Source organism: Camelus dromedarius, chromosome 25, assembly GCF_036321535.1.
Source record: "Camelus dromedarius isolate mCamDro1 chromosome 25, mCamDro1.pat, whole genome shotgun sequence".
Classification (NCBI taxonomy): domain Eukaryota; kingdom Metazoa; phylum Chordata; class Mammalia; order Artiodactyla; family Camelidae; genus Camelus; species Camelus dromedarius.
In genome coordinates, this window is record NC_087460.1 from 6575940 (window position 1) to 6601645 (window position 25706).

At 36.1% G+C, this 25706-nt stretch overlaps 2 protein-coding genes and 1 non-coding gene across 6 annotated transcripts; 2 read left to right on the forward strand and 1 right to left on the reverse strand.

The window, feature by feature from the left end:
* The first annotated feature begins 396 nt into the window (after window positions 1–396).
* LOC105094218 (natural killer cells antigen CD94) lies at window positions 397–4834 on the forward strand. Of its 4 annotated transcripts, XR_004134082.2 has the most exons (7): window positions 397–617; window positions 1938–2030; window positions 2176–2238; window positions 2418–2569; window positions 3342–3448; window positions 3528–3728; window positions 4256–4834. XR_004134082.2 is itself a non-coding variant. In XM_031444100.2 (6 exons), the coding sequence occupies exons 1-6, from the start codon at window positions 611–613 to the stop codon at window positions 3595–3597; spliced, it is 492 nt and encodes a 163-aa protein (XP_031299960.2). In that variant the 5' UTR covers window positions 397–610; the 3' UTR covers window positions 3598–4241. The 4 variants fall into 4 exon arrangements, 3 of the variants coding, with proteins under 3 accessions (XP_031299960.2, XP_031299959.2, XP_010984498.2); XM_031444100.2 differs by lacking the exon at window positions 4256–4834 and having other exon boundaries at window positions 3528–4241; XM_031444099.2 differs by lacking the exon at window positions 3528–3728 and having other exon boundaries at window positions 398–617.
* A 7550-nt stretch (window positions 4835–12384) lies between these two features.
* LOC116150360 (killer cell lectin-like receptor subfamily B member 1B allele A) lies at window positions 12385–24688 on the forward strand. The gene is made up of 7 exons (XM_031444098.2): window positions 12385–12790; window positions 14309–14410; window positions 18354–18452; window positions 18955–19026; window positions 19844–19995; window positions 20905–21032; window positions 24254–24688. The coding sequence occupies exons 2-7, from the start codon at window positions 14311–14313 to the stop codon at window positions 24378–24380; spliced, it is 678 nt and encodes a 225-aa protein (XP_031299958.1). The 5' UTR covers window positions 12385–12790; window positions 14309–14310; the 3' UTR covers window positions 24381–24688.
* Window positions 15124–15195, reverse strand: TRNAA-GGC (transfer RNA alanine (anticodon GGC)). The gene has a single exon. It is a non-coding gene; the product is annotated as a tRNA-Ala (tRNA).
* Window positions 24689–25706: the final 1018 nt, after the last annotated feature.

Sequence of the window (25706 nt, forward strand, 5' to 3'; positions counted from 1 at the left end):
CAGACCTTGGTCTAGTACATAGCTTTACCTTAGTTTTTGCATCGGTGAAACTGGTATATTTATATATCTTCATTATTAAGTCATTTTCAGGAGTAAATGAGCTAATATATGCCACGTGCTTTAAACTGTGTTTAACTGGCCCAAGGGAAATAATAAACTTTTCTCATTATTAAAAAAGGAAACTTCTGTGTGGAATTTTACTATACTAAGTAAATTTGCCTTTGGTTTAGTCCTATTTCCCCTTGTTTTCCAAGTAATTGTTAAAGATGACTTTGATGTTCAAACTGTGAAGTGTAACCTCCCTCTCGCCTTCTTTTGTGCCTGTCAAAGGGTTGGCATTGCGCAAGGTGGGTGAGGACTTCCTGTGTTGCGGTTCCAGAAAAGTTTTAGAAGATAGTGATTTTACTGCTTCTTGCTCGTACTACACATCCGTGTCTCATCAACAGATGGTACAGGCACACTGAAACACACAGCTTTTCTCCTCAATTTCTTCACTCACCGCTTGTAGGTCCCTTGGGCTCCCGCTCAGCTCCGCGATGTGACACCGCACTTCCCGAACAGACGCAGGTCGCGCCTTAACCCGCATCGCGACATCGGGACAACATTCCACATGGCAGGTACGTGCAGCCCAAGTCATAAAATTAAAAAATTAAAATAACCAGGAACGACATCTCATGGCAATGCTTTAAGAAAGAGTTCAGGCAACGCTAAAAAGCGGGTCTTTTTAGGCTTCCCCTGTATCAACACTTTCTACTTTAATTTCATTTTTCTAATTCTTCATTCTGTAACTCAGGAACATTAGTGCAGATTTTCCAACAGGTTTATAGAGTGGGTTCTGAATGGGATGGCTCTGATGGGAATCTGAATTTGCCAGGAGAAAATATAAACAGCAGAATTCCAGCATGGAAATAAATATAGAATGCTAAATGTTAACAACACGATGTTTAACAGTGTTTTTTTTTTTTTTAAGTGTATCATTTGTGTTGTGACATCTCTAAACCACCCAGATTCACAGTTTGACACAGTGGACTGTTGTTAATGACAGCACTCTTTGGGAGTGTGGTAATGTTAATGCAGAATCTTCTGATATTAAATTGTTTGGGCAGAAATGCCTATAAGCAAGTAATGTTTGGTATGAGAAAATGTAATAAATGTAAAAAATGGTTTCTGTAAATAATGGTTGCTTATGTATCATAATTCAGCGTGCTGTGACATGAACCCAGGTCCCCAAGGTCCCGTACGTTGGTTGGGAAATGTCTCATCCTACCAGGACCGGCGTATGCCTGTGTCTTCTGCTCTGGGTACAGCTTCTACAAAGCCTGGTATTTCTCAAAGCAGTGAATACATTGAGATTAGCAGAAGGGCACAGTCCCACGTAGTATTATTGTGACAATGACAGAATATGTTGAATGAGATACTCTGAACAACTGGACAAACTTTCATTTGATTTCTGACCTGGACACTTAATAGCTTTCATACCTTGAGAAAGCAGCATTATCAATGGATCCTAAATTTTCTCCTCTACCTCATGGGAATCATACTCTCCATCTTGTGATTTTGTTGTTGTTGTGAAAGTAAGAATTTGCTATATAAGCTGATAAAATAGAACTTAGTGCCCGTGAAGCTCTTCTTACTACAGATATCTAAGCTTCTCCGTCAAACTAGAGAATAAATGGTAAATATATTTTATTGAGACGGAGCTGATGGAGGAGAAAAGGTGTGGATAATCTCACTGAAGAACAAAATACATCATATAAAAATGTTGGTATTCGGTGGACTTCTGAGTGGGATGTCTTCATTTCCCCACGTTTCATGGGCAAAGTGAGAGGGTCATCCAACCAAAGAACTTTTTGGATTCTCTTACTGGTTTCTGCTTTTAAGAACTTCAGCTCCTGGGTTTGTTATTCAAATTATTACCCATCTTTCTTTCTTTACAGCTTTTCAGACCACTCCATGGAGGTTGATTTCAGGGATCTTAGGAGTACTATGCCTTTTGTTGATGGCTGCTTTGGGAGTTTTGTTGAAACATTGTAAGTTTTTCTGGGCAAGGCTATATAAAGATAGAAACTATGATTAAACTACTTTATAATAATGCTTTTATTTTACTAATGTATAGTGTTTTGTTATTTCATAAACTTTTGTTTGATGAGGTCAATTTCTACTCATTTCTTACAGCATCTGCTAAACAAAACGATCAGCCAACATTCTCTCCAGGACCCTCCATAGATCTCCAGGAAGGTAGGGTCATATCTGACATTAATATCCCCTGAAATGTGATGTGTGTACTAAATTCTCAAAGAATATTTGTAGAAAAATAAATAAATAAATAACAAATGTTTTTTTAATGAGTAAATAACACTGAAAAAAAAATGAATCTCCAATGCATAAGTCATGTTTTATTTTTTTTTTTTCCTTAGGATCTGACTGCTGTTCTTGCCAAGAAAAGTGGGTTGGGTACCAGTGCAACTGTTACTTCATTTCTAATGAATTAAAAACATGGAAAGACAGTAGCAATTTTTGTGCTTCTCATAATTCCAGCCTACTTCAGATGCAAAGCAGAAATGAACTGGCATGTATTTAATTCTGATTTTCTACATTTTCTTTGACCTAGGAACATATATTATCTAAGTAAGCTGAATACTTTGATTCAAGTCTTTAATCAGATAGTAAATGAATGGTTATATTTGAACTAAAGTTCTTATACTTAAAAGTAGTCACAAAATCGACACAACATTTCTCCAAGATTTAAATTACAGGGATGTGATAGATAAAGCACAAGAAACTTTTCAGGGAGAATTCAAGGAAGCAATAATAGGTCATTATTTTTATTCAAAGAACTTTGAATTTTTAGTTCTTTAACTGAATTTATAATTCATTTGTAATTATATAGCTGTTGTTATTCTTGGTTATAATGTGGAATGAATGTGAAAAGTATTATAAAACAATTACTCAATTCTTAAGAAAAAGTGAACATTTTCTCTAGTTGCCTGCAGATGTTGCACTAAGATTTATCTCTCAAGATACTGTTGATTTGGGATCAGATTTGATTGTCGATTCCCTGTGAAGGAAGTGAACTATGAACTCTACCTCTCTTGGTAGCATTTTTCATTCCTTCAAGTAGTGAGATTTTGTGGTATTTTTTTCCTCCATAAATGAATGGGTTCAATGAATGAGAAATATGAGGCATGTGACTAACAACACCTTTTAAATTAGAAGTTAAAACCGATTTTAGTTTGTATAATTGAAAAGCTGAATCTGATACTGGGCACAGAGCTTCTTAAAACGACATTATCCCTAGAGTGGATTTAAAGTAGATTAATGTGTTTGTCTCTGTTTCCAAGCAGCACTTTCTGAGCCCCAGTTCGTACCTTTACTGGATCGGACTCTCTTACAGTGAAGAACATCGTGCCTGGCTGTGGGAGGATAATTCCACCCTCTCCAAAGATCTGTAAGTTTCTGGCAGTCAAACCTTTTCTCTGTTCTTTCTGAGTTTATCCTAGATCTGACCAGAGAATATTAATATCCAGGAACACTATGACTAAGATACCCTGCTCAAGGCATGAAAATACAGAAAAGAGAATAGATGAAACCGAATAACAACTTTAGCCCCATCCATAACACCCAAGTGTACGCCCAAGGAATGTGAAGTTAGTGTACTTGTGACTCTAGAAGAGATTTTGATATATGCCTTTTTTCCTGCCCGGGTACCAGCACTTGGACATGTACATGTAAGTACACATTCTCACACATACAGAAGCAGCCCAGGAAAAAACAACATATCCATTATTTTTCTTAATTCGGTGGAGCCCAATATTCTCAGCATCCTCCCATGTTTCAAATATTCTGGGCTTATTTTATGTGTATTTGTAACCATCCAATCTAATTCTCATTCATAAACATGGAATTGACAGCATCATACAATGACACATTTTATGCTCTGATATTTTTCCTAGCCTAGCTAATACACCTTTAAACAAAATCAAAGTCTATAAAATATCAAAACCATTAGAAACCACAGCAAAAACAAAAAAACCTGCAACCTCAATGCTACTGATTACTGAGGCAATAACTGAGTGTAACATTATACTCTGAAATCGTGAAAACTAACTTGAATGGGAAAAAAAAGATAATGACTCAATATGGTAATCTCATTCAAATGCTTTTAAAAGTTCTATCATTTAACAACAACAAAAAATCATTCTAGAACATTCTCATTTCCTTTTCCCATACATTAAAAATTTCTTCTTCATTACAGATTTCTATTATCCCACCCTGTAAATCCAAAAAGCTGCATAATCTATAACCCAAGCTACAGTGTTTTGGATGAAAACTGCAGAAGTAAATATCGTTACATCTGTAAGCAATGGCTTATTTAGTTGTTTCATGGGACAGATGGGGTTGGCAATAAAGATCCAGTATTACTTAGATAAGCAACATATTATTACTACTTACCTACTTCTGGAATCTGTAAAGTGTTTCAAAACTGTGTCTTTTCATACATTTTTCACATATTTGAAAACACTTGTTTAAAAAGTTTTTTTTATCAAGATGTAATTGACACACAACATTATATTAGTTTCAGGTGTACAACTTAACAATAACTAGACACTGTCTCATTGACATCCATCACCATACATAGTTAGAATTTTTGGTTTTACTATGTGTTTTAAAATTGATGAAACTTGTGTGCCTATCCCTGAAATTGTAAAGAGTCAAGATAAAGAATTTCATAAATGTTTAATGTATATGTTAAATATTGAATGTTATAGTTTTATGAATAGGTTCTTGTAAAATCTCTTAAAAATTTAAATAAAACTTAATTCATGCCAAATAATGCATATCAACACCATTTCAATCCTTTGTATGGCATACTAAATTGGGAAGTCCTATCCTCATTTTTTTTCTGGAAGTGAAAATCAGTTTAATGTTCTTTGTTAATTCTTTCTGGATATCTCCATGTGTTTGAACGTAGAGCTGTAAGGACCCTAAATCAGCATCCTCATATGCATCACTTGACTTCAGAGGGGAACACATTAGTGGGTCTTCTCTTGCTGCTACGGAGTTCTGCAGAAAAATTTGAAGTCTTTGGCCCAGTATGTGATTCTCAAATGATTGCTTTCATATTGTGGGAGGGGAAAGGGAATCTAAGCCCTGATCACACAAACTTACAATACTTATTTCTTCACTGCACAGATCTGTCTTGCCTTATGCTTATCCAGTAGGGGAAGGAAAGAAAAAAAAGCTGCTGTTCCATGTGCTTTAAAGTGTTTAATCTCTAATCAGTCCCAAAAAGTCTTTTCCTAAAATGTATGCATCAAATACTAAACAATTACCCTTTTTTAGGCCAGAATGGGGGACTTAGGGAGCAGCCCATTTTATTGGTGGTTTTCTGAGTGGGTCAAAGAAGGGGTGGGAACACAATGAGTTCTGATACCTGTGACCTGGATGGGACTTTCCCAACCTCACAGATTTCAAAAGCAATGAGGAAACAGAAGGTGTTAAATATGACAGATGATGCTTAATTTCAGAGAGTAATCTATGTCAAAATTGTCGTCACTGAGGGAAGAAAATTCCTGTTGCCCCCCAATTATAGCTCAGATTTTTTTTTTTTTTTTGGCTCCCATATCATTTCAGGGTATTTATGATGGAAAATGCTGGCCTGAATGAGGGACACTGGTTACCCATGGCAGAGTGTCCTTCTCACAACTGGCCCCATCATATTAGTCAAATTCAACCCAGGACCATCTGATCCATTTCATTTTTATTATTCTTCCTCCCACCCTTACCTGCATGCTGCTTTCTTTCATCCTGAGAATATCTTTGTAGCCCTTGGCATAGGAAAGATTTTTTTATATAAAGGTTTCACACAAAATATTTTTCCCCTCTGACATGACATTCCCGATATATTCTCTGGGAAGAGGTATTTATTCTTCTTTTGCTCTCATTTTTTTTTTTTTGGTATGAAATGGGCTGATGTATATGGAAGGAGTTAGCTGAGGGACTATCTCAATGTTAGATACGGAACAAAGAGAAGAAGGTGAAGAAATGTGCAAAAAACACACAAAAAAGACAAAATGATATTGCTAAAAGTCAGTTTGTTCTCTCTTAATTTCATCTTGTTACTTTGTGTTATCTGTTACCTTGAATGTATGTAATACATGTTGTGTTTCGGTGCATAGCAAATTGTGCTAAATTTAGAAAATTTAAACAAGTAGAGCCTCTATTCAGTTAAACCAAGAATCTATAAAGAGTATACTTTATAGATTATCTTGGTTAAACAATAAGGCTTCTAGGAAGCTTAAAGGCATTTTTGCTTTGCCATCTCACAGAAGATTTATGTAGAAAAGCTCAAAGAGATTTATGAGTTGTGGGGTTTGTGAATGGAGTGAACCATGGTAAGATTCATAGGGGACCCCAAAACATTTTTAAAATAATTATATCAGTAGAACCAAGGCCAACTAGAATTGGAAATGGTAGCGACAGTAAAAATGCATGTATGCATACATACATACACACATATATACATACAAACGTGCGTAGATGAGAATTTTGGCTCCCTCAATTATTTGCAAGTAGGAAGCATGCTAAAAAAATTATGAAGTCACAAACAAGTGCTACCTTTCATTAAAAAGAAAGGATTATTCAGAGGAGAGAACCAAGATCCTGGAGAGTGGATCCAAGAATTATGGAGAATCACTATTCGGTAAGAGCAGCACTGAGTCCCAATCAAGTAAGTCCCAACATTTGCTCAGCTTAATTTCAGAATTACTATAAACCAGTGACTCCTCTTTTGTGTCTCTCATTCCCTCATACCCCACACAAATATTTTGAACAAGAATGTCTACAAAGTTTATCTTTCTTTGGATGCTGGGTGCCTAAGGGGAGAAACTCTAGTATTGTTAGTTTCACATGTCTTCAAATTGAGAATAGATGTGCTCACGAAGCTAAGTTTAAGAAGCTACACCTGGCAAGTATCATCCGCATCCGTTCCTGGACCTGACAGACTTCTAGACTTTGAGCTGATGGTGTGATGGAATGAGGTTTTGAAGGAGTATATTTTGCACGTGGGAGGGGCATAAACCACTTGGGGCCAAAGTCTGGACTCTCATAGTCAGCTTCCTAGATGAATTGCTATATGTACTTTGTAAGACCATCATCTCAATTAGTATGAAGCGCATATATCACCCAAAAAGTTTCCTTTTGCGCCTTTAGAATACCTTCCTCTGCCCCTTCCCCCAAAGGTGACTGCTGTATGGCATTCTGTTATTATAGATTTACGTTTTCTACAGTTTTATATAAATAGAATTATTAGTATCTACATCTGTTGTCCTGAATCTTTCAGTCAGTGTAATTGTTTTCATATTCATTTATGTTGTTACATGAGTCACATGATTTTATTGCTGAGAATCTTCCAGCCCTTGAACAAAGTATATGTCTTGTATTCATTATTCTTAAGTTTTTCTCAGTAATGTTTATAGTTTTTAATATGCAGATTTTTAAAATATTTTTATGAGATTTCCCCCCAAGTATTCCACTGTTTTTCATTCTATTATAAATTATATTTTTAATTTCAATTTTTGGTTTTTCATTGCAAGAATATACATACAACTGATTTTGTATGAAATTGTTGATTCTAGCAGCATTTGTATCCATTCCATTAGATTTTCGGTGTAGGTGATTTTGCCATACCTTTATTGTTTCTTTTCAAAGCAAAATGCCTTTATTTCTTTGTCCTGCCTGATCACAGTGGCAAGATCCATTCAATATAAAGTTGAGTACACGTGGTCAGAGTAGACACCCATGTCTTGATCTTAATCTTAGAGCATAATGTTCATTTTAAAAAATGTTATACTTAATGTAGCTTGCGGAAAACCATCAAGAGTAGGTGTGTTTTTATCAAATGCTTTTTTTCTACCTCTGTTGGAAACAATTACACTGAGTGAAAAATTCAGGACAATAGATGTAAATACTTATATAATTCTACAACAGAACTCTAGGGTTTATTTGTCTTGCACGGTTGAGACTTTGTGCCCACTGATTAGCAACTCCGTAACCACCCCCAACCCAGACTTGGCAACCAACATTCTACTCTCTGCTTCTGTGCATGTGACTGCTTTAGACACCTCATATACATGGACTCACGCAGCATTTATGCTTCTGTGACTGGCTTATTTCACTAAGCTTAATGCCCTCAAGGTTTACCCGTGTTGTTGCAAATGGCAAGATTTAATCCTACACGACCATCTTTGCAGTCAGACTACTGGGTCCAAGACAGGCTAGACAGAAGCAGGCCCTCTGGGTAGCTCCTGGAAAAGTTGGGGCAGGGGACAGGAAGCCCACCTTTTCTCTTTCCTAGGGAGAAGCTGGGAGTTGGAGATTTTTGTTTACTTACTCTGTGCTAAGCTGAGGGGAAGGGCTGTGGGCTATGGTGACTGCCAGCCTGCCCCACTGTCACTGATCTCATTGGCCCAAGTGGCTAAATTATGCTATTAGCGCTCTGAAACAGGCTAGAGAGAAGCCAGTCCTCTGGGTAGCCCTGGAGAAGGTGGGGCATTTCCAGTAAGTCCTCCTCTTCCATCCCTAGAGAAAGCTGAGAGCTGGGAGCTTTCCCTTGATTTTTGACACTGTGCTGGTGCTAGAAATTATAGCAAAACAGTGTCTCAATTTTCCCCACTGGCTTCAAAGTGGATAGTTTTGCACTCATCTAGGATGCAGTATTCCTCAACTAGTCTCTGAATTTCTCACAAAGGGAATTTATCCACGAATTGTTGTCGAATCGGCATGTTTACAGCTGAAAGTAGGATCAAGGGCTTCTTATTTTGGCAGCTTGCTGCCATTATTCTGCTCATTTGTTTTCTTAGAAGTATAAATTAAATAATCATTTATATATTTATCATTTATATTTCCAGCCTTCAGTGATACAACACAGAAATACTAATTCTGTTGATAATGTCTATCTAAATTAGATTTGGATTGCCATCAAATGCAATTTCACTGGGTTGTAAATGTACAAAATGTTACCATGCGTTAGTGGAAGAAATTGGGACTGGATCCATCTCAGGATTGAGAGTACTTGCCATTGTAAGCAATGCCATAAAACATCTCCACGTGGTACTAACTGGGACTTCCAACGTTTTCCGATTACCTGCCCAGGCTTTCTGAACCATTGCTTTAGAGAAGCTTCTAGCTACTCTAGCAATATGAAACTATGTTGTACAATCTAATGTGATGCTCTTGGTTTTTACTTGATCCAGTAAAATTTTTACTTGGTCCAGCACTTTTTTCAGCTACTGTAAGTTACGGCTGTTTGTTAAAACACTAAATAAATAACCATGGGGCTTCAAGAAAGCAAAAGTACACATGGAGAACACAGTAACCTCAGGTTAACATTTTAGAATGCTTTTTCATTGAAAACTTAATGAAATATACAGGCTTTTACTGGTGAAGGGTAGGAAATAGATTTTAGAGTTAAGTATCTAAAAGAAAGAGTACTTTAATAAATAAACACCCTGTTTCATACTGCAGAGATGGTTGCTTGATTCCAAATGTCCCCCCAACGCTCCCCCAAATCCATAGAATCTATAAGGAAAACAAATGAAGCCACAAAGATCCATGCCCCTTCGGTATCTCCAGAGACACAGAGCGCCACACCTTCAAATTATCTATAAGCAGAGAAAAAAACTCTTAATAGAGCTTTTGCTCCAGCTGCTACTGAAGCCTATGGTTAGGCTAGTGAAATTAGTCCTTAAAATATTCTATAAAAAATCAAAAAGAGAACACAGATGAAGTACCAAGATTATCAACCTACAAAGATAAGACTGAAACAATAAATTCCAAAATACGTAACATAGGTTGGGCTTGGTAGTTCCTATCTCTGAAAAAGGTTTTGAAATGTAAGACAAGATGTGAGAAACTTGGGAGAGCATCTTTCTTCCTTTGGAGAAGCAGATAACAAAAATAGGGCAGTACCTCTTTGAGATGTAAGTGTGAAAGCAAAGGAATAATTTGGAGGGTTTGCGGATTCTGGAGAAATGAAAGAGGAAACAGTCACGCCTTTGCTCTCCCCATTTCTATATCAATACCGTCCATGAAAGGAAAACTGCAAAGCAGAGGGCAGAGCTGACAGAAGAGGGAGCTCTCTATCCAGGGACCTTGCCCATTAAATACATAAATAGGAATAGAAAGAAACAGATCACGTCTATGCAAGACTGCTTTAACAAGTCAAGAATGTGAGTAAAATGTTTTCTACCTACAAAAATTCATCCACCTCAAATGGGAAATAGCCATAAAGCTGAAGGAAACTGTAATATGATGCTGCAAATTAAATTAGAGGCCCTCACACCGTCATAAAAAGACAGAAATGGAAAGAAAAGATTGAAGTAAAACAGAGGTTGATTGAACTCAGGAAAGTCACAGAATGCTGAAAGTAAAGTGATGCACAAAGATTTTCAAGGCAAAAGCAAGCAAAAAACAAAAACAAAAACAAAAAACAGGGATTCTAAGTGAGGAGGACGATTCTGATACTACGTGAAGAAGATATATGCTTAAAGAGAATTAAGTGAGACAAAGAAAGATACTTTACAATGTTAAAAGCCAAATACTACCATGAAGATTGAATAGTTCTGCATCTATCCAGTAAATAACAGTGACTATATAATATAAAAATTATAGGGGGCGCAGGAAGAAATACATGACCGCACAGTAATAAAAGGTGACTCTAACAGGCAATTTTCAGTATAAGACAGCAAGTTTGGACAAAAATAAGTTATATTGTAGATGATATAAATAATATAGTCAGTATGGTAGATGTTTTGTATACATATTGACCACTATACACTGATACTGGAAAAATATATGTTCCTTCCAAATGCACCTGAAACATCTATAAAAATTGAATACATAAAACTCTTGAAAAAAGCAAAAATGCAAGGATACTTTCTTAACGGGATAAAGTACATACATATACGTGTGTGTGTGTGTGTGTGTGTGTGTGTGTGTGTGTGTGTGTGCGTGCGCGTGCACACACGCATTCTAAAGCCAGCACTTTATTTTGTAGAAAAATCCTTGAGGCATTCCCTTGAAGTCAGGAAAGTGGCACAGATGCCAATTATTTACACTCTTCATTAACGTTGTTCCGGTGGTGTTAGCCATATAACTAAGCTAGAAAAACAATGAATAGGAAGATTTAAAAAGCTCTGTATTTGCACATGACCTGATAGGATATACCTGAATGAGAGAATCAATGTTAAACCTAACTCAGTAATAAGTTCAGTAAGTAAGCAAGTTGTGAAATCAATACACAAAAATAAATAGCACTCATTTACATGAATAAAACTAGTTAAAGACCCAAAGGATGACCCTGTTTATAATAACGATCAATTAGATGAAATATTTGGGAATAAATTTAAGGAATATTCAAAATCCTATGAAAAAATGTAAAACACTTCTGAAAGACAAAAAATAGACTTTAAAAATGTAAAACTGCCTCCTGATTTGGGTTAGGTCCTTTTCTTAAGTTAATTTATAAATTTGAAGTGGTATCAATAAAAATCCAGTAACTCCTGGATCTGGGCAAGTTGACACCGAAGGTCGTATGGAAAAATAAATGCATAGAATGTGACTGCAAAAGTATAGCTATGAAGAAATCTTAGACCTACTAATTACTAACACACACTTCCAAAGCCTCCAGTTAAAACAGTGTAGTGGGCAAGCTAGAAGAGAATAAAAAGGCCAGAAACAGTCTCAACTAATATAGGAATTTAGATTCTGATAAAGGTGGTGTTCTCAAATCAGGGGCTTTTTAATAGATGCTGAAGTGTAGTTGACTTACAATATTGTATTAGTTCCTGGTATACCGCACCGTGATTTAGTTATACATAGAAATATATATTATTGTGGACTTTTTGATGATGGCCATTCTGACCGGTGTGAGGTGATACCTCATTGTAGCTTTGATTTGCATTTCTCAAATAATTAGTGATGTGGAGCATCTAAAAGGTTGAAATTAGATAAATACGCAGCTAGAAATCACTGGAATACAACACTTACTAATATTAAGAGAAGGCATGTCTCCAAAAAGTAATGTTATTGGTGACAGTGGTAAAGTAGTGGAGATTTTAAGGTCTAGAAGCTTAGACAAAGCTGAATTTGAATTCTTGCCTGAGTCTTGAGTATATTTGAGGCTTTGAGTAAATAATTTTATTATCAGAACCTCCATTTTTCATCTGCACATTGGGAATATCCTAACCCATGAATTGGCTCCCTCGTCTAGAGCTGGACGAGTTCATAAGCGGCATCTCAGAAGTGTCTCTAAAGAAAAGCCATTAAATGTGCAATGCAATAAAGCACATTGGAAATAATTTAAAATATCTGAAGCTACTTTCTTAATAATCAATGAGGTATTCAATTACGTCTGTGCCAATGCAAGGCTTGGGTACAACTGGCCATTAGTGCAAATTGGTACCTTGCGTAACTGAAGTAAGACTGATGAAATGCCGAATCTGGAGATGATACAGAGCTAAGCGGAGCATCAGTAAAAGAGTTTCCTGTGTGGTTGCATCCACTCTTAATCTTGACATTTGCACTCACCTATCAGAGTCTTTTATAGGACAGACAAGTGTATTCAGCCTGTGTATTTCTTTTCTTGGCTTATTTTCAGGGCTCTTGGTCCACACGAAGGACCCTCAAAATTCTTAAATTCAAGCTCTGGCGATAAGCATTAAGATCTTCTTCCTCCCGGGACACACGTACGTACTCTGCGCAAGTTCAGACGTTTTCTTCTAAAAATCAGGTATTTGTAATTTCCCAGACTTCTTCTACTTCTCAACATGTGTTTTTTAGAATTTTGAGGAAATTTAGATCGAAGGAATCTAAAGTTACAGATCCAAAGACAAAATGATATATCCACAGGCAGGTATATTTATTTTCTTCCAAATTAAATACATATAATTTTATATAATTATATATATAATTTTCAGTCACTGTGTCAACATATTTACACGTCTATGTACATCATTTGGTAGAAAAGGGAATAAAAGTATGGGTGACAGAGAGGGGAAAGAGGACAGAGAGGAAAAGAAGGGAGAAGGGATTGAATAATGGAGAGATGCTGGGAGGAAACTCAGATGAGAGGCTATAGTCTTAAAGAAGCTATTCTAATTATTATTATTTAGTGTAAGTAATTTCATTATCATCACTGTTATTATGTGATATGACACTTTATGATACCTAGAAACTTAAGTGGTGTAAAATAGAGGTTTAAAGAAAAAATGAGGAAAAAACTTCAACCGTGATAAAGCATAATTAACCTTTTCATAGGATGTGTTTTGTGACTATGAATAACTTGGGTATATTATCTTCACGCAAGAGAGTGAAAAAAAAAAAAACTTACTTGGATTCCTCTCTAATTTTTTTAAATGTTTTAATCAGGAAAAATCTTCTTCCAAATTTTTCCCAAATTTACATTTATTTAGTACACAAAACATTAGTTTTGAAGGTACATTTAACTGTTTTATGCTTCATATAGAAATCTAATAAACTATGACAGCAGTAACAGAAATTAATAAGACATATCAAGAATCTTATAATATAGTGGGACGACATTAATGAAAGCAAGATAAGAGGAAATAGATACAGAACGGTGACAAATAAAGAATAATGAGAAAAATTAGAAGAAGTGAATTATTATTGAAAAACCTGGAAGTATCATCAAAGGTGGTGGAATCTGATTTACAGATTGAATAAACTAAAATTATGACAGCAAATATAGTAGGAAAAATATACCAGACAAGGAAGAACTCGAGCGAAACATTGAGGTTGGAGAAGTGCTTAAGTTATGTTGAAAAAGAACAGGTGTATCAATGGGATTATGGGGGAAATGGAAATAGATGTAAAGGAAATGGAAATAGACTGAAAAGAGAGCAGGAGCAGGTGAAGTTGTGGAGGAATGTGAATGCCAGGCTGTAAAGATAAATTTCAGTCCACAGAATTCAGTAAAGTCATCAGATCATCTTTGGCATTTTTTTTCCACAGTAAATGATATTTATAGATTTGCAATTGTGAATAGACAGTATTAAAGCGACCAAAAGTCATACACCATACCAACTCATTAAGTAATGTTTAAAAAAATCGTATTTTTTATTTTAAAAATATTTTTGTGTTTGTAATTACATTCTAATCACTAGTTATTCAAGTTCATTCGCAGCACTATTTTATTCAACACCAATTTGACTTATTGATTCCACGATTTACATGAATCAAAAACATATTTTTCTATTCATTTGTGTGTGTGTGTGTCTCTGCCCCTCAGTAATGAGTGAAGTAGGTGTAACCTATTCTGAATTACGGCTTCAAGATTCATCTCAGCCACAGAGAAGGCGAAGACTTGAAACGTCTAAAAAAAAAGGTCAAGGTATCTAAGCTTTCTACGTCTTACCTTAAATTGTACTTAAAAATATGTGAAAGTATGCATTATCATGCTCACAGGCACACAGGTGCACACATGTAATTTAAATGTGTATCTTTTACTAAACATGGAGAATAAGCATTTTTGCGGGAAGACTGACTTTTTTCCCTATGTGGGTGCATAAGTTTAACTATGCTGTAAACATTAAATCAATGTTTTTAGAATGAGTGAAGTATTTGGGGATCGAAATATGTTGTTTACCATTTTCTGTCACTTTAAGATACCAATACTATACAATAGAATACTTGGGAAATAGGGGAGTGAGAAAATGTACAGATCATTTCATTATTCTAACACAGTCGCCATGACGTGGGGATGATTTTTCTTGATTTATATATTTGCTAGCACAGTGTGTTCAAAATGTATCTTTTTCAAGTGTCATGTTTCTGTCCTGACATACACACTCCAGTGACCTCACTTCTCTGGTATATTTGATTATGTGGAGTTTGACTTTCTTCCTGTTGTTTGAAATTTTCTTTTCTTTGTATTTTCACTGTTGCTAATTTGCATTCCTTGGATGTTTTAAATCAATACGTGGAATGCCTAGAAGTGTGCTATGTATTAATTTATTAGTTCTATTTTGTCTTATATGAAATGGATATTCATGACTTTGGCTAAAATGTATTACTGTTTTTTTCTTTTTTTTTTCTTTTTTAAATTGGAGGTCCTGGGGATTGAACCCAGGACCTCATGCATGCCAAGCATGCGCTCTACCACTGAGCTATACCCCCACCCCAGATGTATTTTTAACTAAGACCTCAATTGGTAACTTCCCAGTTTTTCAGATTGTTAATTATTATAATGTTATTTATAATATACACATTTACTATGTGTGATTCATGAAGAAGTATCTTTAAATTTTGCTGAATATGTTTTAACAGTTTTTAAAAAGCCGTTTTACACCTTACACACTCTGCCTTTTATGTGTTCAGAAATAGTTTTCCTTTTTTATTTCTGATGAACAGTTCATCTTACCTGCGTATGTGCATCTTACCAATGTAGTTTCCACTGGATTTGTATGGGAAGACGTTATGTACGATATTATTATGTGTGTGTGTGTGCACGTGTGTGTAAAGTAACATAGCTCACCACTGTTCTTGTTTTCCCGTATGTCAGAACAGAATGACTTAGTCATCATCCTGTCTTTTAAATTTATGTTTTACCTGACAATACTTCTTGGTTTTTTACTGTTATAAAGTGGTTTCATACACGGAAATCAATAACAAAAGAACTCCACAGGGTGAGTTTTGGTTTTATGCCAAGTATACAAACATAAACAGAGGGTCGTGGTGGTTAACTGGCATCTTCCAGACGCAAAGTCTGTAATTACTGGAGATCAGTCTTCAGCTGAGAAGCCCAAGGCCTTTTCTCTTCAGAAGACTCTCAACTAACTTTTCAATAAGGAGCTCGATGTTTTTCTGCTTTTTCTAATTTTAACTAAATTTCTTAAAATACATTCCTTGATATAGATCTCACTCAGGCACTTATACCTAGGGATTAACATATGTGATGGCAAATGTTTCCCTTCACATTGTGAAAATAAGTGTTTCTTTAAGCATTAGTTGAAGGCAGTTCTGGCCTGTAGCTTTCACTGCTTATCAGGTAAAGGCCAACAGTTATTCGATATGTGGTGATGTGTTCATGTCCATAAAAAAACTGGGAAAGAGTAGATTCTTAAAGGTATTATTATTCTAAACTGCTACATAATTAATACCCAAAATTATACTTTACCAAAAAGAAGAAAAAAACATGAGATATTAATTTTTCCCAAACATAAGTAAAATTTGGACTTGTGTCTTTTAAATCATGGTTACAGACACATAATTATTTGAGTGCATACAGAAAGACGTTAAAATAGTATCATGTATTATTTAAATAAACTTCCAGTTTTTTAAACAAAGTGCAGGTTTACTCTGTAGCTCTTGTTTTTACATGATAAAAAATGTTTCCTTTCCTTATTCTTCACATATTGGAGTGACTGTAGACGGTAGGAGATTCAGCCTACCTTCTTATCTTTCATTTTTACATTTACTCCCTAGTGACTTACCCAGTCTTTTGGCTGTGAATATCCATGCTAATGACTCAAAATGTATATCCTTCTTGGATCTGTCCCTTGAATCCCACACTAACTACACAGTATCCTCGTCTAAATTGTGTCTGAGATGTCAACTGGAATCTTAAACCTGAAGCCCACACTGAGCTCCTGATACTACGCCCTCAGGCGCTCTCTGACACTCTCCATCATGATTACCTAAATGTTTGGCACAGATCTGATGGCTGACGTGAAAGATGTGGAACTCAACGAGAGGAACACAGGTTGGCCACAAGACCACTCTTTTTCACTGATTCCACTTTGACACGTAGATTTGGGTAATGTTGAAGACTCAGAAGAATGCAAACTCAAGAAATTCAAGTTTAAGGAGTTTAAAAAGATTTATATGTACTGACAAACTTTGAAATAGAGGTGTGGAAGGATTGAAAGTTAAAAATCATCTGTATGATCGTAGTGACAGTCTTTTATCTGCTGCATCGGCTGTACTGACAAGTCCATGGAGGGAGTTACTCATCTCTGATTCCACGTTTTTCATTCATACTATGTTCTTTCCATTTTGTGCTTCTTATAAATTCCGCATCTCTGCTGAAGCGCCCCATACATTTATCCCATGTCCATCCTCCCCACTACATGCTTTAACCTATCAGTCATTGTTACTTCAAATTCCCTGCCTATACATGTCAGCTGATCCATTTCCTGATCCCATTTTCAGTGTTTTATCTTTTTCAAATGTATCTTGCTCAGTGTAGAGTCTATTGCTCAGGGGGGCAGATTTTCTGTCCCCTCCTCTGTGGCATCTGCCCGGTACTGGTGGATCTTGTGTGTAAGGCAGCTTCCTCTCCTCTCTCCCCCAGGGTAGGTCCTTGGAACATTTCGGGACCCTGGGCAGAAGCTGGTTTTCTGCTCCTTCTCTAGAAGCAGGTGGCTTCTACCTATTCTCAGTACGTGGTGTACCAGGCTAGATTTCTACATTTCCCCCCAGTAACAGCTGAACTCTCCCTGGAATGGGTGAGGCGGCAGGTGGTGGTAATGGTGGAGCATTTCGTACTTCCTGCCCCAACGGTAGCTTGTTTTTATTGGGGTCCTGAGGTCAGGACACCCGCCGCATCAGACAGGCTCTATGTTTGTCCCTCAAGGACCGCACTTATCTCCTTGCGCTTAGACAGGGGTCAGGGCAGGGGCGGCCCCCAGCAGATCTAGCTCTGCGCCTGCGCAAACTGCGGCCCCGCTTCACACCGCAGAAAGGCGGTCTCTCAGGCTTCCGGGGGGGCCAACAGGGAATAACTGGCAATCGAGAGTGAACTACCATTGGACTAGGGCTACAGGAGATTCTAAAGTCTCGCGATGGCCTGCTCTTAGCCTTGAAGATCTGCTGAAATTCTTCACTGCTTTACGACCGCTACTTTTCCTCCAACGCTTTGCCAAAGGTGAGGTAGAGTTTGTGTTCTGTCTTTCCAGCAAAGCAGGGCTTACCAGCTCTTTACAATTCACTTTGCCTGATCGCTTTTTAATGTTGTTTTTTTTTTTAATGGGGGTGGTAATTAGGCTTATTTACTTGCTTATTTAAACAGAGGTTCTGGGAATTGAACCCAGGACCTTGTGCATGCTAAGCATGGACCCTGCCACTAAGCTGTGCCCTCCCTGCACCTGATCGCTCGTTGAATTCAGCTGCCTCGTTCCCTCAGAATGAGCTATGATTTTGTAGATTACCTTCCCTTTCTCTGTTTTTAGGATGCGAGCTGTATTGTTGCATAGTTTGCTACACCTGAAACAGAAGGAGAACTCTGAATAAGCATTTAGAAGCTGACGCCACGGGTTTTTCATCTCTTTCTATAGATCATCCTGCTCCATCTTCTTCATGGAAATTCGTTGCAGTGTTTCTGTGGATCATCTGCCTGGGACTTCTTTTTTCTATTGGATACTTAGCCATTGAGAGTAAGTCACAATGTAAAAGAGAAGTCTGCTTTTCTTTTACTCACTTAGTGAAATCTGTTGAAGAGAATACATTGTTCTGATCAATTCAATTCCTTACAAAGTGTAACATTCTCTGCACAGAACTGAAGATAATTTGTTGGAGACACATCAAAATATTGTTCATTTTTAAGCATATCATGAATCTTATTTAATGCCTTACTATTCGTTCTCATTTTCTTTACCAGAAATGCCTTTAAAATTTATTTTCTATGAAAAACTTTCTTACCTTGTTATCAGAACAATATCTCCTTCTACGATCAATTGCCATACAAATTTATTGTTCATGTATTGTAATTTGATTTTTATGATTATAACTCTATTACATTTGAGTTCTTTGAAGCAACTGATGTTTCATTAATCATTTCTGTATTTGCAAATTCAGTACAGTGTCTTACATGTAGGAATGTGTTCAATTATTTTTTTCTTTTTGAGCTTAAAACTGACCTTTCTGAATTCTCTTCAGTGAATAAGAAGCCATTTCAACTAGAAGGATGTCCAGGAAATATCTCCTCCAACCAGGAAGCAAATAAATCAGGTAATTTTGGACGAGTCACTAAGTCATAATTTGATTTGCAAGAGAGAAGAGATAATTAACTATTTCCCTTGATAAATATAACTGGATACATTTAAGTATATATACATCAAATTTCCTTGTATGTCAAAGACTATTTCTCTTATAGTCTTATATGTATTACTTATATACTTAAAATGACGGTACTATAAAATGATGACCTAAGGTTAAATGAAGTATTTTGACAAAAAGCATCATCCTTTTTTGGATATCTATTACGTTTCATTTAAAAATTTCTTATTGTCTAATTTTTAAAGTATACAACTTAAAAAATATATATATACATATTTAGTTTTCATTGTGAAAACAAGAACATTGTATTGACAATTTTAATAGGTAGATATATTGGATATGGTTCCTGATGCATTTCTAACTTTGCGATTTAAAAGAAACTGTTTCTCAGTATGCAACATATGAGTCTTGAAGACTAAAATGTTTTCAATGAGATGAGTTCTTGATTTAAGATAAATCTAACAGAGAAAAAAATGTGACAATGAATATATATATGTTCATGTATAACTGAAAAATTGTGCTCTACACTGGAATTTGACACAACATTGTAAAATGATTATAAATCAATAAAAAATGTTAAAAAATAAATACAATGTTGCAAGGAAAAGAAAAAAATAAAAGAAATCTAACACTACATTTGAGTGCACATAGTCTATAATGTAAAAATCAAATGATGTTCTTGTTTGTGGACAGCAGATTTGCTATGTGAACCTAGGGATGTGATTTGCACTGATGGAAGTCATTCAGTTATATTCTAATTTTTTGATAGTTTGCAAATATCCTACTTGTCCCAACAACTGGCACCAGTATGGAGAAAACTGCTACCATTTCTCAAGAACTCTGCTTCCTTGGAAACAATGTCACCATCATTGCTTCCTTTCAGGGTCAAGATTTGTTAAATTGAATACTGAAGAAGAGCTGGTAAAGACAAGATTTTGTTTTGTAAATTTCAGTATCGGAAAATGTTAAGAACGACAGAAATCACTCAAGTTTTACATTCTCCTCAACTCCCTTATCTACTGCAGCCACAGAAATCTTTGCAATTTTCTAAATTTGATTGTGTACCTCATAACACCTGGGTGGCTTTCCTCAGCACTTGGGGTCAAGTACAAATAACATGTAGACAAGGTCACTTGCAATCTGGTTTCTACCTATTTCTCTGGCCTCCTTTGCTGTTAAGCACTCTCCATCACACTGTTCTAGAGAAAGTGTGCCGTGGTCTCCAGCGGTGTTGAAGCTCTTAAATTCATCACGGTCCCCCATGCTCTTTTATGCCCTGGTGCCATTTACCCATGACAAATTCTATCTCCTCCACCTCTCACCACAAACTATCTTCTCTCGGCTAATACATCCTCATTTTTAAGATTTTATCTGAGTAGATGATGCCCTCGGGAAACATTCTTGGTATACTAAAATCTGTTAAGAATCCCCTGCTAATTCTGCTCCTCTGACACTGTATTTCTTCTCCCGTAGCACGTGTCACTACTTACTACATAAGCTCAGTGAATACTGTTCTGTTTCTGCAGTGCCTAACCTGAGTGACTACAGCTTGAATACCTTTCACTCACTTTGACAATCCAAAACCTAAGAAAGTCCCTCGAATTTAATGAGTACTAAAAAATAATTGCTCAGTGAATAAATGAGTCATTAGCTATGGACATCCAGCCTGTGGCTGAAGAATTTAGGATTAATCTCTCCAGAGTCTCAATACAATGGAACAGAGAGTCCAAAGGGAAGTTTATAAATGAAATGTGCAAATTTAAACCATTATATTCCTCTTTTTCAGGGGAAGTTCTACTTTCTGACTTATTTTCCTCTCACTCTCTGCAGAATTTCATAATAAAACTGTCAAAGATGCAATGTGATCTGCAGAAAGATAAGTTTTTCATCAGTTTATACTACGACAACCAAAAACTGAAATGGGTTTGGCGAGATGGCACAGATCTTACCCTGGACAAGTAAGTCTCTTGCTGTTTTAAAATTTCAGTAAGAATATTATTATTTTCTTCCAAATCTAAATATTTAGTGAGGAGGTGGACAGGTGTTAGATTTGGTAACAAGTGTATCCATAATAGATCATACCAGGAAAAGACAGGAAAAAGACAGAAAGAAGGGAGTAAAATAGTTACTGTACTAAACTAAAAGTTTTACTTTGATGACTCACTCAGATTGCTTATTGAGACATTATCATTCTGCATGTTGTTAAAAGGTGATTGAATACGTAAACTTGCAGAAGATTATGAAGTGATACATATCAGGTCTGTCATTTTAATTTCAATATAGTTTGACTCCAAGATGTGCACATAATGAAATTTTCTTCAAGTGTACTGCTTCTCTTGGACTCGCCCAGTGGACTTCGCGTTAGTTTACTGTCATTAACAAACCTCCGCAAACAGGGTGGCTTAAAACTCCGGAAATTTATTTTCTCGCAGTTCAGGAGAGCAGAAGTTTGAAATTAAGATCCAGGTAGAGTTGGTTCTTTCTGGAAGATCCTTTCTCTTGAAGGAGCAAGCTTAATGTTTCCAGGGAGAAAATTAATTGTTACTGATGATTAAAAGCAATTTTCTTGCGCTGTGTATACTGTAGCACTTGTTTATCAAAATGCTAATGTATAAAGGAAATACGGTAAGCCACTGTGAAAATACAAGATACTCTTAACGTGCCAGAGGCCACAGAGATGCGAGCCGGCAGTCCCTGGCATCATTCAAAGATGGTCAGCCTTGCGTGTCTGCAGGTCCTGAATCCTCAGATTCAAGCAACCATGCAGACGTGGAGGGCTGGCTGTCCGAGGCCATTTTACATAAGAGATTTGAGCATCTGCGGATCTTGATATCCTCAGGGTCCTCCTTGCCTCTCCCACCTGTTACTCCGGGTACAAAAGGATGATTGTATATACCTCCAAATTCCACTACTTCTCTGCATTTCTGTGTGCCCATTGCTGTCTTATAAGGATATTCTCATTGGATTCAGGGCACAGTCCAATATGGTTTCATCATGATTCTAACCTTAATTACATCTACAAAGAATCTATTTCCAAATGAGGTCACATTTTAAGGTTCTCGGTGGACATGAATTTTAGGGAGAGTCTGCTCAACCTACTACATAACTTTCAAAAAAGATTTCTAAGCTTCAATTCAGATGATTTTACTAGACTATCTGGAAGTGGGAGGTATAAGATGGCATTCTAGAAACAAATTCCATGAAATTATAATATATAGCATAGTATTAAATCCACTGCGCTAGGATGATACACCTCAACTCAGTGTCACTAATATTTTGACCGTGGCATAGAAATTTATTCTCTGGACTTCCTCATACATCATGAAATCGAATGATCAAACAATCGAATGAAGTGGGGAAAAGAAAAAGCTTCTGACTGTTAGTGATAAAATTTGCCAAAATAAGTGGTTCAAATATTAACAATAAAATTCTTCTACTAGTAAGTTTGAAAAAGCCAAACATTCTTCTAAAGTTCCCCTGGAAATGTGATAATTATCTACCATTACTTTTATATGCAGTTAACTATCTTATCATCAGATTATATAGATGCAGTGATGGTGGAAGATTTAAAACAACGCAATAATTCTGATGCACCATACAACAAATATCCCTGTATCAGGTGCCCACATATCTACTCCGTTCTGTACTTTGTTGTGCAGTGAACACACTTATGAAACTTAGTGATAATTGTACAGCAGAAAAGAATGGATTTTGAAATGGAAATTTTAAGATGCCGCCTTGATGCGTTGTTTTTCAAGATCATGTCTTTTCAATCTCCCATTCCAATTTAAACATTCATTTCGAACACCTGTATATATAACGCACACATACACACACCCAAAAATATTACAAAAAGTGTTCATAGTGTATAAAACAGGTGAAACGTCCCATTCTGTTATTTACAAGGTGCTTGATTCACTGTGTTTACCATTTATCATTCAGGTCCATGTTTCTCACTTATGTCTGTGCTTTGTTGATATTTTCTTCTTCTAACCCAAATTGCTATTTGTTGGCCTTTTCATTGTATTTCACTTCATCTCCTACAAGCACATCCCTCTCTGATTCCGTATGAGTCCCAGTGTGATCGGGTGGATCACTCTGTATGTGAAAGCCGGTTTAACGCCGATGGTTTCCCAGTTTTAAGTTCCACAGGTTAATACAGTGAGTAACTGACAGCACAGATTCTGAAGCTAAACCTCTTGGATTTATGTCTTGGTTCTGCCGCCTGGATCATCTTAGTCTTGTTATTCAAACATTCTATGTTTCGGTTTCTGTTCCTTCATCTATAAAATGTGATGAGTGATAGAACCCACTTCATAGGGAGGTTGTGAAAAATACACGAACTGATGAATTTAAGCACGTGGAAAGTGGGTGGCACATAAGAACTCAAAAAAGGCATTCTCTTACATCCCTCTTCTTCTGTTGCTTCCTACTCCAAATCTTAACAGTAAATTAATGTCAAATAAAAATTTAAATAGAAGAACCTAATTTAAAAATATGATTTCTACTGTGAAATCTTATGAAGAAAACAGGCAAGATTTCTCCCAGTATACCCACACTTAACAGACGTGATTTTCTAACATGATTTTTGTTCAGATGAAAACTTCAGATTTACCTAGAATTTTAAGTTCTAGAATATTCACTTCTAATTTCAGCACTTCATATATTAAAGGCATGCTCTTCTTCAGGAATTATGTCACATATTTCATTAGATCTTTTCAAGTTGCTCTCATTACTCATCGACATAGTCAGATATTTTGCTCTTCTGACATGATTTCCTAGACTTACTAGTATACAGGAGTCTGATCCTTACACTGGAGCAAAGTAAGATTTTCCACGAGACAATGAATTGTTATTAATGATTAACAATAATTTTTGTACTGTATGTACAGTAGAATGCGCTTATCAAAACATCAATATATAAAGGCAATACAGTGAAGACGCAAGATACTCTGAAATTGCCTGAGTCCACAAAGATGAGAGCCAGAATTAAAGGCATCATTAGCATCACAATTCTAGATTTGATATTCGATTTTAGATAACACTTACATATTCACTGATTGTTAGAGAACTAAGAAAACAACACTTGTGCTTTTTTATAAGTATGTCAAAATATGATGGAGTTTAAAAATACAATAAAGCAATTTCAACATTTAATGGAAAGTATTTTCTCTTCTAGGCTTCCAGTTCCTGGATATGAGAATGCTCATAATAAATGTGTACACATAAAATATGGCCAGATAATTACTGAAGATTGCCAAAGTCGTGGCTATTGTATCTGTAAGAAGACCATGTATCCAGGCTAGGCAAAATACATCAGAAAGAAAAAAAGAAAAAGAACACCTGGAATTTCCTAGTGTGACGACTTCAACTACATGAAATATTTATTTAGCTAAAAGTAGATGTCATTAAACATTGAAGTCCATATGTTATTCTTTAACTTTAATTCATAATATGTAACAGGATAAATATGATTAATAACATACTAGTTACATTGGATAATACAAAGAAAATAAAGAATGTGATGGAGCATTATTGAGATGGGAGTATTAAGTAAATCCTTCCATTACTGGGTGAGTGGTATTAAATAAATCAAGTTTTCAGAAGTTCAGGTCTTCCAGTACTTTCAAAATAAATTTTGTTATTAGTTTCAAGCTTCTGTTTAGGTTTATAAAAAACACCAGTATTTCTTTGCCTCATAATGGTCATTTATGAGAGGAATGGATGGTTAGGGTAAGAAGATAAAACCACCTGATAAAATGAATTTTGAAGAAAAATTACATTTTTGATAAGATAGAAAACAATGGTTTTCAAGTGGAGATAGATAAGAGATGTTAAAACTTTGTTAGTCACAAAAGGTACAGAGTGTGAAAAGGGATAATCTTCACTGGAGGGGAGTAAACAGAATTTACTTCATTCAAAAACAAGGATGAATTTCCTGCCATTGGCCGGGCACTGAGCTTTCAGTGCTGGAGACACCCAGTTGTACAAATCAAAGAGCTGTTGTCTGCTTTCAAGGAACTTTCACACTAAAGGGGAAGACAGACATTAATAAAGTAATCACACTGATGAAGACATAATACAAATAAAATATGTTCTTAGAAACGGGGGAAAGATAGTTACTTAATTGTGACAAAGAATTTGATCTAGCCTGAGAAGTTAGGGAAGACCTTCCTGATACATTTATGGACAAATGAATAATTTTATCAACAAAAGAGGGAAGGGATCCATGAGAAAAGAGTGCCTCAGAGAGAAAAACAAACAGCAGGTAGAAGGAAGGTCAGGGTGGTTGGATCCCTGAGCTGGAATAGGAAAATGATCTAATACAATCTTAAAGGGGGAAAAAGAAACTGGAAAACACAGAGCTTTGAGAATTGTGAGAAAGATTTTGACTTCTTCAGGGTATTCTCAATCTTTAAACTCACCCAAGGTTTATATCTATTATAAGATAGACTTGAACAGGGAATTCAAATCCGTACACAATCACAAACAGGGTAGATAAAACTACCAGATGACATGGGGCCACAGACAAGAAGTATGAGCTACCTCAGGAGCACAGCCCCTCTGAAAGAAATACAGCAAAATAAAATTTCTAGTTCATACAAAAAATAATAGCACAGATTTAACAAAAA

Coding starts and splice junctions, on each gene's coding strand:
- LOC105094218 (XM_031444099.2), top strand. Junction 2,031..2,175: donor GGGAGTTTTGTTGAAACATT/GTAAGTTTTTCT, acceptor CATTTCTTACAG/CATCTGCTAAACAAAACGAT. Junction 3,449..4,255: donor TCCACCCTCTCCAAAGATCT/GTAAGTTTCTGG, acceptor TCTTCATTACAG/ATTTCTATTATCCCACCCTG.
- LOC116150360 (XM_031444098.2), top strand. CDS start 14,311: ATGAGTGAAGTAGGTGTAACCTATTCTGAATTACGGCTTCAAGATTCA. Junction 18,453..18,954: donor TGGATACTTAGCCATTGAGA/GTAAGTCACAAT, acceptor AATTCTCTTCAG/TGAATAAGAAGCCATTTCAA. Junction 19,996..20,904: donor TGAATACTGAAGAAGAGCTG/GTAAAGACAAGA, acceptor CACTCTCTGCAG/AATTTCATAATAAAACTGTC.